Genomic DNA, 16546 nt, shown 5'->3' with positions numbered 1-16546 from the left:
ACCAGAGATGCTCACAGAGGCTCCCTCCAAGTTCCCCCAGCAAAAACGACCAGACACGTTACCATAAGAGATCGCGCCACCTCCACAGCTGGCCCTCTTCTGTGGAATTCCATTCCTACAGACCTCAGACAGGAGCCCTGCCTCCCAACTTTTAGGAAAAAACTTAAGACTTGGTTATTCAAGCAAGCTTTTCCGGACACAACCCATTGACACAATCCAATGACTCCTAAAACACCATGCCTCTTGTATATAACATTTATTTTGTATACTATACTTAAATTGTATATTGTTTAACTATTTCTATTCTCTCCTATTTCTTCCTCTCCAAGTTCGGCTACCCTTGTTAAATGTAACTGTACTTTCGGTCACCACAGTTCTAGTTTTTATGTATATAATGCACCCCTGTTTTATGTAAACCAGCAAGATATGTTTTCATGATTGCCGGTATATAAAAATTCTAAATAAATAAAATAAATAAATAAAATGTAGCTACATTACGGACTACTCAGGGAAAGGTGGTCAGCTCTGCCACTACTATTTGTATGATTTTTCAAGACTTTTTTCAATCTTTGTACACTGGTGGGAAAGGTGACCTGGGGACTAAAGGTCAGTTTTTCAGTAATCTTTCATTACCTCTATTGACACTCTCTCAATTGGAAGCTCTGAATGAGCCCATTAAGGTTTAAGTGCAGATTGGGCAGGCTGAAAGAGCAAGTTGCCCGCCCTTTACAGGCTATGTTTACTCAACTGATAGAGGCAAAACAGTTTCCCTTTAATACTAATAAGGCCCTGATTACAGTACTTCCAAAAAAAGGGAAAGATTTACAGCTTCCAGAATCCTATAGGTTGATTTCATTGCTTAATTTCGATCATAAATTGCTCGCCAAAATATTTGCTGATCAGTTTGCTATTCACCTGCCTATCCTTATAGAGGATCATCAGGTGGGGTTTGTGCAGGGGAAGCATGCTGCCGTTAATGTGCACAAGGGGATGATTTCTATCCCTCGAAGTGTTTCTGCACATATTCCTTCTCTGCTAAGAAAGTATTTGGCAAGGTGGATTGGGAATATCTGGTTTTTATTTTGGATAGATTTGGCATTTCTGGGGTCCTTTCTCTGTATTCTTTTTTTTTTTTTTATTTGTAGTTTTACAGTGATAACAAGTTGCAACAGTAAGGTCAATCCAATCCACATGTATGAATCATAGACCAAATGAGGCAAAAATTTTGGTAAACATTGAATACAACTATATCCAACAATAACTAATTCTGTTATCCGTTCATTTTAATACAAGAATATGATACACCCCCCCCCACCTACTGTATTCTAATCCCAAGGCGCAAATTTTGGTCAATGGACATTTGACTGATGAGTTTGATATTCAGAGGGGGACACATCAGGGGTGTCCTCTTTCCCCATTGTTATTTCTTTTGGCTCTAGAGCCCCTCCTAAAAACAGTGCAAGAGGACGAACGGATAGCTGGAATTCTGGTTGGGGGACAAATCTTTAAGATTGTGGCTTTTGCCGAAGACCTATTGGTCCATTTCTCCCGCCTTTAGAATCTTTGGCTGCGATACTGGGGGTAATATCGGCTTATGGGTCTCTCTCGGGTATTAAGCTCAATATGGTCCCCGGGTGCAATCTTGGTGGGGAAATGCATTTCCGTTAAGGTAAGCTGATGGTTCCTTTTTTTATTTGGGGATCTGAGATTGGCTATTGACACCTCTTTTTATACACCCCAGTCTTGGGAAGTAGGGTGGGCCGCACCACTGGCCTTGCATTTTGTATTGCATGCAGCGAACCCGTCTGACTGGTCCATTTGCGGACTCATTGGATTATAAGGTCCCTTCGATGGGTTTTGGCAGTTCCTGTGCACTGGCTTCCAGCATAGTTTTTGGGAATATATCTTTTTACCTCTGCGGGGCAATGGAGACTTCCTCCCTGGGTTATCTTCTAAATCTTTTGTAGATTGGGAACATAAAGGGATGAGTCATGTGGCACAGATTGCACCCATCCATATGTACTTTCTTTCCTCTCAGGTTACTGAACTTCATTTTGGCATGACCCCAGATGGCCACTTCTTATGTTCTGCAAATATACAGATATAGTAAATATGCACTTTATTGGTTTTAACGATATAAGAAAAACAAAGGCCACAGCATTGTCCCCTACTGACTGGGAGATACACTCTGGTAGTAGAGGAAGAAAGATAAGGTGCCTCCATTTTGTTTCCTTCTGAAATAAAAACTGAAACCAAAAAGGGGGGAGGGGGACAAAACAGTACTGGTTTGCATTTTACTTAAGCGAATATAATTTATATATAGCCAAATAATGCCCTAATTATATTTGAGCTCTTCTGGTTTCACTTCTAGCTTCATATAGCCAGCTGCATTCTTCATTGGATTCTTTTGAGAGGAATACTGTCAGTTTTTGGACTACCAATTAACCGTTTTTTCTCTCAAAAATTCTCTATACTTCATGATTTATTCATGGCACAATATGTCCCTTCTGACATTCATTAATGTTCTACCTTTGCCATGCATGCCACAGTGCCACGGCCTATTTTTTCAATAGGGGATCTTATCTTTTGGATTTAATCAAGGACTATACCACTGAGCTAAAGGAGCAGCTCTACTAGCTGAGCTAGTAGAACTCTATTTTCTAGGCTGCTCATATCCATCCATTTTATACTGCACCCTGTCACAGGGAGCCAAGAAATATTTAAAACTCTGAAAACTTTATTTAATTTTTAGTGCCTTCCCAGCATTCTCTTTTAGCATAAAAAGAATTGTCCAGTCATTTTGGGCATGATTTACTAAGGCTTTTTCCTATTCTATGTCTTTGGAGAAAAAATCTTAGTAAATCAAGCTCTTTAATTGGCATCAATCCCAGGAAAGGAGAGGAAAATGACATATATTCAGCTTTTAGGATTATACACATAACAGCTGCTTCATATTTTGCAGTTTATCTCTGGGGAGTAATTATTGCAGGCATTATATTTCCCTTATGTTGAAACAATTTGTTTTCTTTTAGCAGCAGCAGACTTTTCTAGTAATCATCTTCTTAGACCCCCATCGCCAATGGACAGAAATTAGCACACACTCAATTGTCCAAATTATAGGTAGAGCAAATCTTAAGCTCCACTCCTGAGCTGTTATCAAAGGATTCACAAGGATAAATGCAGTATAAAATAGATGGTGAACAGGAGATGATCAAATATTTGGACCTATTAATTTCTAGAGACACTGATCTATATATAAATACAATATTAATCTATTGTGAAAGAATCTGAAAATAAAGCTTTCAGTTGGATCATTTTCCATTGATAAGCAGGGCTGAATTAGCCATGATCTGTGGAATACTGTCATCCAGTAGCACTGAACGGAACTCTCTCTCCAAGCTAGTAGAGCTTTGAGCTCTGAGCGTGTGCGGAAGTTCACGTGCAGGCATTGCATCAGTCTCTCCTTAGTCTGTTTTTTTGACTGCACTTCGCATGGAAGATTATCTTGTCTCTGTGGAATTTTTCACTCAGTCATTTGTCCCGCTTCATGCAACCTACAACAGCACTTTTCAGTGCTACTTTTCCTTATCCCATGGAATACTGAGAGGAATCAACTTTCTCAATTCTTATTTTCCTCTTATGGTCTCAAAAAAGACACTGAGTGGCTTCAAGGCCTGCGCATACGGCCAGATAATGTCCATCATCAATGGCCATGATTGATGTTACCTCTGCTTAGGTCCGGATATGACCAGCCCAACTGCCAGGCTGATGGAAGAATGTTACCAAGAGCTCAATGTTCCAGAGTGGCTAAGACAGAGGCCCTTAGATTCAAACTGCAGGAAGCATCTACTTCCAGAAGCCACTATTCCTCTTCCTCCTCTCAGAGCAGTCGAAGTAAGTCCTCCGGTGCTAGTTCCTCACACTGTTGAGACACAGACTGAACAACCTCAGAGGCACAGATGCCACCATGGTGAAAATCAGCTTGAAGAGACGGTTACAAGCTGAGTCAGTCATATGGCCCACTAAGGCCAAGCACCATGACTCCTTGGTGCACTCAATGTATTCTGCACCAGTTCTATCAAAGAAGCAAAAATCATCAACGCATCAAAGTATGTCAGAGTTTTCATCGTTTACTTCTGAATTGCAAACTGTGTCAAAACGGTCAATGCACAGTGCATCAGAGCAGTCGATGCATTGAAGCACCTGAAGCATGGCACATCGAAGTACTCGACACAGAGGTGGAAGAGTGCTTGAAGCACCGGAGTGCACAAAACATTAAAGTGTTCGACATATGGAGCACCGTATCGATTGGCGAACAATCCCTTCACACACCAAACATTAGAGAAATCCACACACCATGGACCTTTACAGTGAAACCCTCAAAGCAAAAACTATTACAGTTGATGCCAACGCATACTGCATCAAAGCACAACACAAAGCTCAAAGGAAGGCTACTGTTCCAGCACCTGAACAAACACAGCAGATCATTTCTACTGCATATAGGGAAAAATAACCCTTGCTATAGTTACATGATGTTAGGCTCCATATTAGGAATTACCACCCAGGAAAGAGATCTAGGCGTCATAGTGGATAATACATTGAAATCGACTCAGTGTGCTGTGGTGGTCAAAAAAGCAAACAGAATGTTAGGAATTATTAGGAAGGGAATAGCAAATAAAACGGTGGTTGTCATAATGCCTCTGTATCGCTCCATGGTGAGACTGCACCTTGAATACTGTGTGCAATTCTGGTCACCGGATCTCAAAAAAGATATAGTTGCACTGGAGAAAGTACAGAGAAGGGTGACCAAAATGATAAAGGGAATGGAAATGCTCACCTATGAGGAAAGGCTAAAGAGGCTAGGTCTGTTCAGTTTGGAGCAAAGACAGCTGAGGGGTGATATGACAGAAATCTACAAAATCATGAAAGGACGTGAATGGGTAAATGTAAAACGGTTATTTACTCTTTTGGATAATACAAGGATTAGGGGGCACTCCATGAAGTTAGTAAGTAGCACATTTAAAACAAATTGGAGAAAATTCATTTGCACTCAATGCACAACTAAGCTCTGGAATTCTTTGCCAGAGGATATGGTTAAGGAAGTTAGTGTAGCTGGGTTTAAAAAAAGGTTTGGATAAGTTCCTGAAGAAGTCCATAAACTGCTATTAATCAACAGGAAATAGCCACTGCTTATTGCCAGCATTAGTAGCATGAGATCTATTTACTGTTTAGGTACTTGCTAGGTACTTGTGACTTGGACTGGCCACTGGTGCAGACAGGATACTGGGCTTGATGGACCTTTGGTCTGATCCAGTAAGGCATATCTTATGTTCTTATGACCTTATTATTGAAGTGATTGTCATCTGAACATGAGACATTGTCCAACTTGAAATGAACATCCTCATGCAGGCTGCACACTCTCAACCGGGCCATCCAGCATGATTCAGTTGCTGTTCAGATGATCTTGCTGCAGTATCGAATGATTCATATACTGACCAGAGGAGATGGTGCTCACACTCTTCCAGATCCAAAAGCATAGCTTTCCTGCTCCTTGTCAAGAGACTCTATTAGTGGCTTCAGTTTATCGATGCAATCCTGTAAGTATTGTATCATATACCTGTAAGTATTGTATCATATACTGTTATTGGGCTGCAATGCAGGCATTAAGCATCAAGCTTTGGAAAAGACTTTCTTCCCAAAGTTGTCCTAGGGCCAGGGTGGCCAACTCTGGTCCTCAAGAATCATAAACAGGCCTGGTTTTAAGGATATCCATAATGAAATTGAGATAGATTTGTATATAATGGAGGCAGTGCATGCAAATCTCTCTTATGTATATTTATTATGGGTATCCTGAAAAATAGGCCTGTTTGTGGCTCTTGAGGACCAGAGTTGGCCACCCCTGTCCTAGGATCCTTACCCAATTTGAGAGTAGGGGGAACAGTTTGGAAAATATTTTAGCCTGTTTCAATTCCAACTTAACAACCAAGGATTGGTATAGTAATTAAACCACCCCAAACCCAGGAGATTGTTGAACTTTGTACTTAAGATCTAGTTTCCTGGCTTCTGGAGGAAAGGAGGCCAGATTATCCCATATTATTTGCATTTTCCACAGAATCAAATGGATCAGAATTATTACAAGTTTTGAAGGTTTTTCCAGAGTCTGAATTATCCTGAAGACTTCTGCATGGCAATACCTGATCTTATGGATGCTGACTTTGATTGTCTTACCCAAATTATACAGGGGTATCAGAGGCCTTCTGGAGGAGATAAATGCTCCTGCAGTTCAGTTAAAAAGGTCAGAGGGGTTCCTTCCTCTGAATCCAGAGGTGGAGGGACACTAGCTCATTACCCCGATGAAAATGGGGGCAATCAGGGTGGGGTCCTCTGCCAACTCAGAGAGGGGATACTCTCAAATTATGCTCCAGACCGTGGTGTCCCATGCTCCATCTATAAGACTGGCTAGATTCCTCCACAGAAAGGGATGGTATGCCTGACTGATGAGGGCTAGTTCCCACCAATGAGAGCTCCTGAGGCATAGAGGTGAGATGGATTCTCCCTTGTGGGAACAAATCAAGACATTCTGGACAGGAAAGATTGAAGGGTACCCTCTGTCACTGGCCGCCAAAGGGGTAACCAAATTCTTCATCAATTCAGCCATCTGGTCTATGGACTGTTGGGTCTTTTGGCTTGAAGTTAGGGAACAGACATCCTCCTTTGAAACCAGTATAGGGTCATCCTCCAGAAAAACCATGTACTGGATTTCAGGAAGAGACTCCTTTCTGGGTTTATTGAGCTGGTCGCATAGAATCCAGAAGCACAATGGAGCATATCAGATCTACAGTCTCCAAGCAAAGCCCACAAGTAAAAGGAAGAGAAGGCGCTCCAGAAGGTCTGGGATCCACATCAAAGAAGAAACAAAGCCACTAACATGGAGGATGGTAAGAAGTCTCCTTCAGGCCTGTTCCTGCATCAAGTGCATCTTGTGCACAGATGGTGCTGAGGGCCAGTGCACTAACAATGCATTCTTTGGCACTAACTTTTGCTCCAGCGGCACACGCATTTCACTTCTTTTTCTTCTGCACAGATGATCCCTGTGAAGCAGTACTTGAATGCACAGAGTAGCTTGCTGCTCCCTGTAGGAGAAATTCCAGTGACCCTAAATAAAGATATACATCATGAACTGAGACCTACTGCTATGCACATAGACTGAACCACATGATGATTTTGTCAACTTCATATGAGACTGTAATTCACACAGAGAAGAAACTGATTTTTTTTCTCCGTATCAGAGTTGTCATCACCTCCCCAATGAGAGGAGAACCTTGGACAAGAAGTGAAAGATGTCCTTGGTTAAACTTTGTAGCCAGGTATGAAATGGGTATTGTTCTAGCACCTGTTTTGCTAACGGACTCTCAGAATTTCATTAACCCAAGGTAAAATTCCTGTGCATTGAGACTCAGACAATATCATTTACATCCCACCAATCTTGCATCTGTAGGAGGTGCCAATATCCAATCCAGATCAACGTTGCAACCTATGGAATTGAACATTCAATAAGTTTGAATAGGAGAAAAGGGACTCTGAATTACCCAGACTGTGAACATTATCCAAAGGGTCATTAACCTAGGGCTTTTCATTACAGATTACCCAAGAGCTCTGTCAAAGCAAGCTCTGCTTACAGATATTTGGCTGCAGTGAACCTGTAAGCTAAGACTGAGATCTTACTCAGTAGAGTCTGCTCCGTAACATGGAAGCAACTATTGTGCTTTCCTTTGAAAGAATTAAAGCTAAGAACTTATTTGCTCTATTTTGCCATCTCACGGAGATGTCCGAGACCTTTTGGGTTTTTTATCATCCACCATAAGGGGCTTTACTGGATTACCCCATTGCCTAGTACTGAAACAGTTTCCTGCATTGCTGGAAAGTGACCTGGATCGGATAAGGGTGAGATAACACTGGCATAATAACCTTTTAGCTGAGTTATTTAGTTTGGCATTGAGTAATTCCTAAGTTTGGCATTGCATAATTCTTAAGTGCAAAGTTGAGCTTAGAGACAACGCTTATATATTCTATTTATCTTCCATGACAGTGCTTTGCGCTGTAAAACTTTAACTAAAACAAACTGAAACCAAAGAAATAATTGTACCATATTAAACTTTTACCTTATGCTGTTAAATAAACAAATTTACTACCTCATAAAAAGGGTCTGTAACTGCTCCTTAATGCTAATGAATTCATATCATAAGGTTATTGGTTAAATCTAGTAACATACTGTGAGGTTAGCCACACTCAGATTCTCCTATACTTGACACTTCCATGTCATGCTCAACCCCTGAACTATAGCGGATCTAGAGCTTGGCACCACAGTTGGGGGAGATTTTCTTGAGTAGCTTCTGCTCGACTTGGAGTAGAGACATCGAAGAAGCCCTGCTCCAAGAGGAGAAATGACTGACTTTTCACCAACATGTAAAGTTTCTCCATCTTCCAGGTCCCATTTCTCTGGGATCTCGGCGACATTCAAGCACAGTCATAGCAGTTAGCCAAGACATGACTGGGACTTAAACATCTGTAAGAGATTGTGGTCATTGGTAATGGATATTTTGCAGCCACAAACACAATCCTTGAAGCCATTGGAAGTGACCTTCTTGGAGTCGGACATCTTGAGTTATTCAGGCTTTTTCCTTTTTATTTTGGATGTAGTACTAAAGTGCTTTTGCAGGGCTGCCAAGGCAATGAAGCAACTCGAAAAATGAGTAAGCGGAAGCAAAGACTTCAAATAGTTAAAAAAAAGAAAAGTAGAGATAGAGAGGGTATACATCCAATTGGAAGTTCGGACAAAAAAAAAAAAAAAGACAGAGGTTACGAGGCAGTGCACACATGGAAAATCCCATTCATGGTCAATGGTAAAACTTTACAACAACTACAGCACCTGAATGCAATCCACTTTGAAGTGCTAAAAATCAGAATATATAAATCAGATACATAAAATAAATAAATAAAATACTGAGCTAGAGAGATGAGCCGGTTTCGCACCACTGGATGACATCACCCACGTGTCATGGTTAATTCAGCCCTGCTTGCTGACAGAGCCCACCAAGTGGCACCTTACCTTTCACAGCATCTTCTACTGGAAGCCCCACAAAGGCAGCAAAATCATCTGCAGAAATTGAGGTATATGCATGAGAAACCAATTCGAAGGCTCGTCTCCTGGTTGCATCTACAGTTGGAAAGGGAAATAAAAGTCAAACACTTTTTTCTCCTGCCAAAACTCTATAAATGTTTTATCATCAAAAACATAATTGCAGGCATCTCTGGAGTTGATGGTCCGAGAGAATATTTTTGGAATCAGGATACAACAAATTCCAATAAGAAAAGCTGAGCACGACGATCATCTGGTCTTTCTGTTCAACTTTACTACTACAATATCATGGACAATACCTGATCTCCAGCTTTAGCTGTGTATCCTCACCATTTAGGATCCTCATTCCATGCTTTCTTGAATTCTGTTACCATTTTTGAATGCCCCACCTTCATGCATCCTACATCACTTTCTGACTCAATCCTTGCTGTATAGCTATGTAGATATAGTTGGGTAAACTATGGCACAGGGAAAGAAAATAACTACTCCAAAGTGACAAATAAGTAGGGAATCAACTTTTATTGTGAGAGTTCACTCAGTTTATGAGCACATTCCTTGATAAACTAACCCACAGTTGTCCTTGCAGACAACTCAAAACCAACAACTAGCAATTACTGAGATTCATAATCACATACTAAGAACATCGCATTTGAAAGTAACTTTGTCTTTGCAATCATGGTTTTTATCCTCAATAGTAAAGATGTTTCATGTGCTTACAAGATCTGACACCTTGAGGTATATTTTTAGGTTGCCAGCCAGGTATTCATGAAATCCAAACTACAAACCTGCTTACATCCCTGTTCAGTCCATCACAAGTGGATCATTTTCAAGCACTCAGGATTCAACCACATTAGGCAGGTATTACACTTGTGCCTTTGTAGAGGGTTATCAGCTGAAGAATGCTTGTTAGAGTGTACTGAATATTTCAGCCATGCTGGAGTTTTCCCTTCCAGCCCTTAACAAGCCAAAGATAGGTGATGAATGCCAAGGGATTTGACAGGATTGGAAGGGGTCCAAAAGAATGTTTAATATTGCAGTATCAAGGATATATATACACTATATCCAGATAATGAGATTAATACAATTATGGAGTTTAAATACTTTCATAAAATCCAGATCTATTTCTGGACATGGATAAGCCTTCTATTTAGTTTAATTCTGACATTATCAAAAGCTAGAAAAGAAAAGAGGATTTTGTTTTGGGGGTTACTTGGAAGTGGTGGGGAGAAAGCAAGTTTCTTTACCGTAAACAGTGTTCTCCATAACCAGCAGGATGAATTAGCCATAACACATGGAGTGATTTCATCCGAACAGACCTCTCTCTCTTAGCTAGTAGAGATTTTGCTCTACACAGAGTGTGTTGGAGTTCCTGTGTGGACTTTGCCTTGTGAGCCCCCTCAGTCGATTTCAGAGCCAATTCTAACTAGATAATTGATTCTCCCAAGGATGCGGATAGGTATTTATTTATTTATTTATTTATTTAGGGTTTTTATATACCGACATTCTCGATATACATATCAAATCAAGTCGGTTTCCATATAACAAAACTGTCGCCGGTAAGGCGTTACATTAAGCATGGTAAAGGTAAAGGGAGTACATTAAACAATAGACAAAGTATTGAACAGAGAACGTGCAGCATAACATTAAACAATCAACAAATTATTGAACAAAAGAACGTAGATCAATAAATATAAAATATTAAACGTAAAAAAGATATATAAAATAAAATAACTATGGGAAGAGCATGAGCTAGAAAGCTGATGCTTCAAGAGATGGTTTTTCATAGCAGGTGGGTGGACTGTCCAGAAAAGGTCCTGAAGGTCCTAAGTGTATAAAGTCGGTAGTGGACTTTATATTGTGCTATTTTGCTCTTTGACCTGTGTCGAATTGTTTCTGCGATTCCGAATAGGCTTGTCGGAAGAGCCACGTTTTGAGGTTTTTCTTGAAGGTAAGATGGCAGGTTTCAAGACGAAGATCTGGCGGTAATGAGTTCCATAGGGAGGGCCCAGCAGTGGAGAGTGCTCGTTTTGCTAGCGAAGTTTTAATCGGGGGAGCATATAAAGAACCTTTATAATTATATCTGATGGGTCTTTTTGATGTGTGAAGGCGGAGTTGCGAGGTAAGATTTAGGTGAGCGCTTCCCATAATATCCTTGTGGATCATTGATAATGTCTTGAAGGTGATTCTAGCTTTTATGGGAAGCCAGTGGAGGTAGAGCAGAATTGGAGTGATGATATTTAGCAAGGTTACTTCATCCTGTCTACGAAGAACACCATTTACAGTAAGCAAACTTGCTTTCTCCTTCAATAAGCAGGACTGAATTAGCCATGACATATGGGGAGGAGTCTCAAGCTGAGGACTGCAGCAGAGCCTTTACTGAATAAGTAACATAGAACCTACCTTGGAGAGACTACTAGGTGAACAGAATACATAAACTGCTTGTCCAAATTTACTGTCATGCCTTGAGAGATTGTCCAGACAGTAATGGAATGCAAAGATGTTGTAATGCCCCTTACTTCTAAACACTCCTGGCATAGATTCCTGCAACGGCCTGGTTGAAACTACTTCCACTACCTGAAAGCCCTTTTATAAGCCATGCAGCCAGCACTTCTTGTGAACACTGACTGATGATGCCATCTCAGCTTTGGTACACAAGGAAGCTCAGCACCTCAGCAATAGGTCTCCTGCCGTGCTCATACTTGCAGTGCTAGTTGATATGCGTTCCTCCATTGTTCCTGTCCTGAAGTATTACAATCCTCTCGCCTTGTCTTCCAATCTTCCTGTCTCTCCCTGGTCTTTATCTCCCTTGCTTTGATCTTCAGTTGCTGACTTTGTACTGGACACTGACCTCGCCATGCTTGCCACGACTCTGCCCAAACTTTGACTATGCTCTTGCCTGCTGCCTGCCTTGACCTCGGACCAGTCCCTAACTATGCCTTTACCTGTGGCCTGCTACAACCTTAGCTCCAACTCTCACTACTCTTGCTCTACCATCTGCCTGCAACCTGCCACATGGGGGAGAGCCACTTCGTGGTATGCCTACCTCACACTGGTCCATGGCTCCATTCTGTGCCACGTTACAGATGTGAACTGATGACCACATTGCAGCTTTGCAGATGTCTTTGAGACGTACGCTTGCAGATGAGCCATTGATGCAGTCATGATTCTAATTTGTTGAGCCTTGATGGTGTTTAACTTGTAGATTTGCTAGTTCATAGCAATGTATGATACAGTGTTAGCCAATTGGAAAATGTATGTTTGGCCATTTCTATGCCTAGTCTTTTATGATTGTAAGAGATGAATAGTTGCGAAGTCTGATGATAGGGCAGAGTCCTTCTTTTGTATTAAGCCAAGGCTTTTTTAAAATCTAGGGTATGAAAGGCTTTTTCACCTTCATGTGTGTGTGGCCTTGGGAAGAATGTAGGTAAAACAACGGTTTGATTAATATGGAAAGCAGATACTTTTGGCAGAAACTCTGGGTGGGTAACAGCATCATCCTGTTGTGGAAGAATTGCATTTAAGGTGGATAATGAATTAAAGTCTGAAGCTCATTGACTCTTCTGACTGACATTACTGCTACAAAAATATTACTTTCCATATTAGAAGTTTTCCATATTCAAATAGTGGTTTCATCAGCTGTGCCAGAAACACTTTAGGTCCCATGAAACAAGTGATTTAAAAACTGGAGGTTTAGTATGCCATAAGCCTTTCATGAACTTGGAAACTAATGGATGAGTGGAAATAGGCTTCCCCTTAATTTGAGAACAATAAACTGCTATGGCACAGAGATGTACTCTAAGTAATGAGGTGCTAAGTTCTGGAGCAGAAAGAGAGCTCAAATAGCTCAATGATTTTTGGTTTTGCATGCAAACGGTTCCAAGGGATTGCGTGGACACCATGTGGAGAACCTTTTCCATTTAATACCCATAGGTTCTTCTAGGTGATAGTTTTCTGGCCAACACTAATATCTTCAACTTCCTTGGGTAAGGCAATCATTGAACTCTCGACATCCAGTTAATGAGGACAGATCTGATCCAAAAGAAATCAGAGGACTATTGGACTGCTGCACTAGATATGTGATCCAAACTTGTCTGAGTCATGCAGGAGCTATGAAGATTAGATAGGCCCAGTCTTTGAGCACTTTTTGCACCATTCTATCAGTGGAATTGGTGGAAAAGCAAATATGAGATCTGCATGAGCAGAAAAGAATCCTGAGCTGATCTAAGCTCAGTGGGAAGAATAGAGCAAAACTTTTCCAGTTTTCTGTTTTGCTCTAATGCATAAGAACATAAGAAATTGCCATGCTGGGTCAGACCAAGGGTCCATCAAGCCCAGCATCCTGTTTCCAACAGTGGCCAATCCAGGCCATAAGAACCTGGCAAGTACCCAAACACCAAGAAGATCCCATGTTACTGATGCAAGTAATATCAGTGGCTATTCCGTAAGTAAACTTGATTAATAGCCGTTAATGGACTTCTCCTCCAAGAACTTATCCAAACCTTTTTTGAACCCAGCTACACTAACTGCACTAACCACATCCTCTGGCAACAAATTCCAGAGCTTAACTGTGCGTTGAGTGAAAAAGAATTTTCTCTCATTAGTCTTAAATGTGCTACTTGCTAACTTCATAGAGTGCCCCCTAGTCCTTCTGTTATCCGAAAGTGTAAATAACTGATTCACATCTACTCATTCAAGACCTCTCATGATTTTAAAGACCTCTATCATATCCCCCCTCAGCCGTCTCTTCTCCAAGCTGAACAGCCCTAACCTTTGCAGCCTTTCCTCACAGGGGAGCTGTTCCATCCCCTTTATAATTTTGGTTGCCCTTCTCTGTACCTTCTCCATCGCAACTATATCTTTTTTGAGATGCGGCGACCAGAATTGTACACAGTATTCAAGGTGCGGTCTCACCATGGAACGATACAGAGGCATTATGACATTTTCTGTTTAATTAACCATTCTCTTCCTAATAATTCCTAACATTCTGTTTGCTTTTTTGACTGCTGTAGCACACTGAACCAACGATTTCAAAGTAATATCCACTATGATGCCTAGATATTTTTCCTGGGTGGTAGCTCCTAATATGGAACCTAACATCGTGTAACTACAGCAAGGGTTATCTTTCCCTATATGCAACACCTTGCACTTGTCCAAGGTGCAAATAGGTCAACTGCTGGAAATCTCCATAAACTGAATAGTCTGTCTACTGTGGTCAAAACTCTCTGTTGAAGTGATCTACTAATTTGTTGGAGATCTCTGGAAGATAGGTCACTTGCATGACAGCTTGATGATTGCATGCCTATTCCCATATATGTATTGCTTCTTGGCAAAGAGTCCATGATCCTGTGCCCCCCTTGCGTGTTCATATAGAACATGGCTACTTGGCTGTCAGTTTTAATGAGCATGCTCTTCCCTTAAAGGAAGCAAGTTATTGTTGTTAAAGCATTTCTGATGCTGTTAATTTGAAATTCTTTTTCTATGAATGACCACTTTTCTAGAGGTCGAAAGGGCCCCATGTTGGTGCCCAACAATTTGTGGAGGCATCCGTCACCAATGTAACTTGGTGAGAATTAGGTGATCCCATCTGAAGATGTAGGGGTCTAGCCACCAGCATAGATCCTGTTTCATTTGTTATGAAATTGTTACTTTGGTTGTCAGGGGTTGATTGAACTGGTCTCTGTGGGAACAGAAACCCCTCTGCGGGAACAGAGACCCCTCTGCATAAGCCATATGTGAAGGCAGGTTAGTGAAACCATGTGGCCCAGAATGACTAGAAATTCTCTGGCTGACCACAGATACGTATTCAACAAGGAAACTAAGATTATTCACCCAGTCTGATGGAAAGAAAGCTCTCTCTTTTAGAGAATCTATCCATGCGCCAATGAATTTGATTTCCTGGGAGGAGATTAAAGCAACTGTAGAAGCTTGCAGGGAAGTTAACACACTTTCACAAGTCAGTCATCCAGGCAAGGGAATTCTTAGATACCTGACAACACAGATGCACTGCTACTACAGCCAGGCACCAGTGCTGCTGAGAAGCTGAAGAGGAGTACTGTGTACTGACAGTGACAAGAGTCCTCTATAAAGTGCAGGTAATGCCAAAGGAAGGGCTAGAAGGGACTATGAGAGTAAGCATCCTTTAGATCCAGAGTGCGCATCTGCTTCCCCTTCTGGATGAGGGGGGGGGGGGGACTGTGTGGAGGGAATTCAGTTTTAATTTCTCCTGAAGTATATGCTTGTTCAGGCTTCTTAAATCCAGGATAGGTCTCGGGGATAACAAAGTAGTGGGAGTAGAGCCCTTTGCCATGGTAATGGAGAGGAACTGGTTCTATCGCCTGCTGTCTGAAGAGTGATGCCGCCTCAAGGCAGAATTGGGTCGAGCAAGATGGATTCAGATTAAAGGCTGAGTGATGATGAAGCATGGGAAGCCAAGAGAATTCAACTGATATTCAGACCTCACAATCTTGAGAACCCAGCAATCTTTGGTGATTTTGTACCACTCCACCAAGTAGCACTGGATTCTTCCCCCACCAAAAAAAAAATGGTTGCAGAGTTTGAAAAGTGATCAAAAACTTGGTCTAGGTTTGGGCTGAACTTGTATTGGCTTTGGTTGATGGCACTCTAACTGTATAGTATAAGTCAGAAGATGTTGCTACAGAAGAAGAGACAGCATCCAATATTTTTGGAATTTCTGAAATACAATCTTATGAGTAATAAGTGTACCTTGCAGAAGACTGGTGTTCTAGTCCCATAGATAGGGACTGGACTGCCACATGCTGATGACTTGAGCAACTGTTTCTCGGAGCTTTTTCCTGAAAGTTGATCACCCAGGTAGAGGACATCCATCAACTTGTCACGGACATCATCTAGTAAGCTACTTGTTTTCAACCAATGTGGCATACTCCATTGAAGGCTAATGAGGAGCATGCCATGGTGTCAAATGCCTCATAGATGGACCTAATTACATGGCATATATACTTCACGGCATCGAAACATGGCTAAGGTTATACAATTCTATCTTCACTGGGTGGACATAAAGGTTTTAGTTTCAGTATACAATTATGCAAGTACTGAATCATGTAGAAATGGTGTGCAGAAATCAGTGTATTAAGCATGGGGCCTTGAAACATCTTTTTACAGAAGTTGTCCAGTAATCTAGGATCCTTTCCTGGCGGATTTTTAAAATAAGTCTGTGTTTTCTTTGATCTTTTAAGAGAAAATGCTCCACAGCCAATTAACAGGGTAATTGTACCATCCCAAATTCCAGGTATTTTTGCACTCTATATTTAAGGTCCTTGCAACTGAGGCATGGGAAACAGGAATTTTCCACACTCTTATTTGCAATTCTTGCAGGATACCATGGATCGGGATAGCTTCTGGCTCTGTTGGTGTATCCAGAATTTGGAG

General features: G+C 41.2%; 1 protein-coding gene across 1 annotated transcript in view; it reads right to left on the bottom strand.

The window, feature by feature from the left end:
- The window catches only part of COPS8 (COP9 signalosome subunit 8), a 51908-nt gene that overhangs the window by 10106 nt on the left and 25256 nt on the right, over positions 1-16546 (bottom strand). The window contains exon 5 of the mRNA XM_029606485.1: positions 9110-9217. Coding sequence (XP_029462345.1) covers positions 9110-9217 — 108 coding nt within the window. The remainder of the gene's footprint in view (positions 1-9109; positions 9218-16546) is intronic.

Source organism: Rhinatrema bivittatum, chromosome 6, assembly GCF_901001135.1.
Source record: "Rhinatrema bivittatum chromosome 6, aRhiBiv1.1, whole genome shotgun sequence".
Classification (NCBI taxonomy): Eukaryota; Metazoa; Chordata; class Amphibia; order Gymnophiona; family Rhinatrematidae; genus Rhinatrema; species Rhinatrema bivittatum.
Note: the sequence above shows the minus strand (reverse complement) of the source record. Positions and strands in the feature narration are given on the sequence as shown.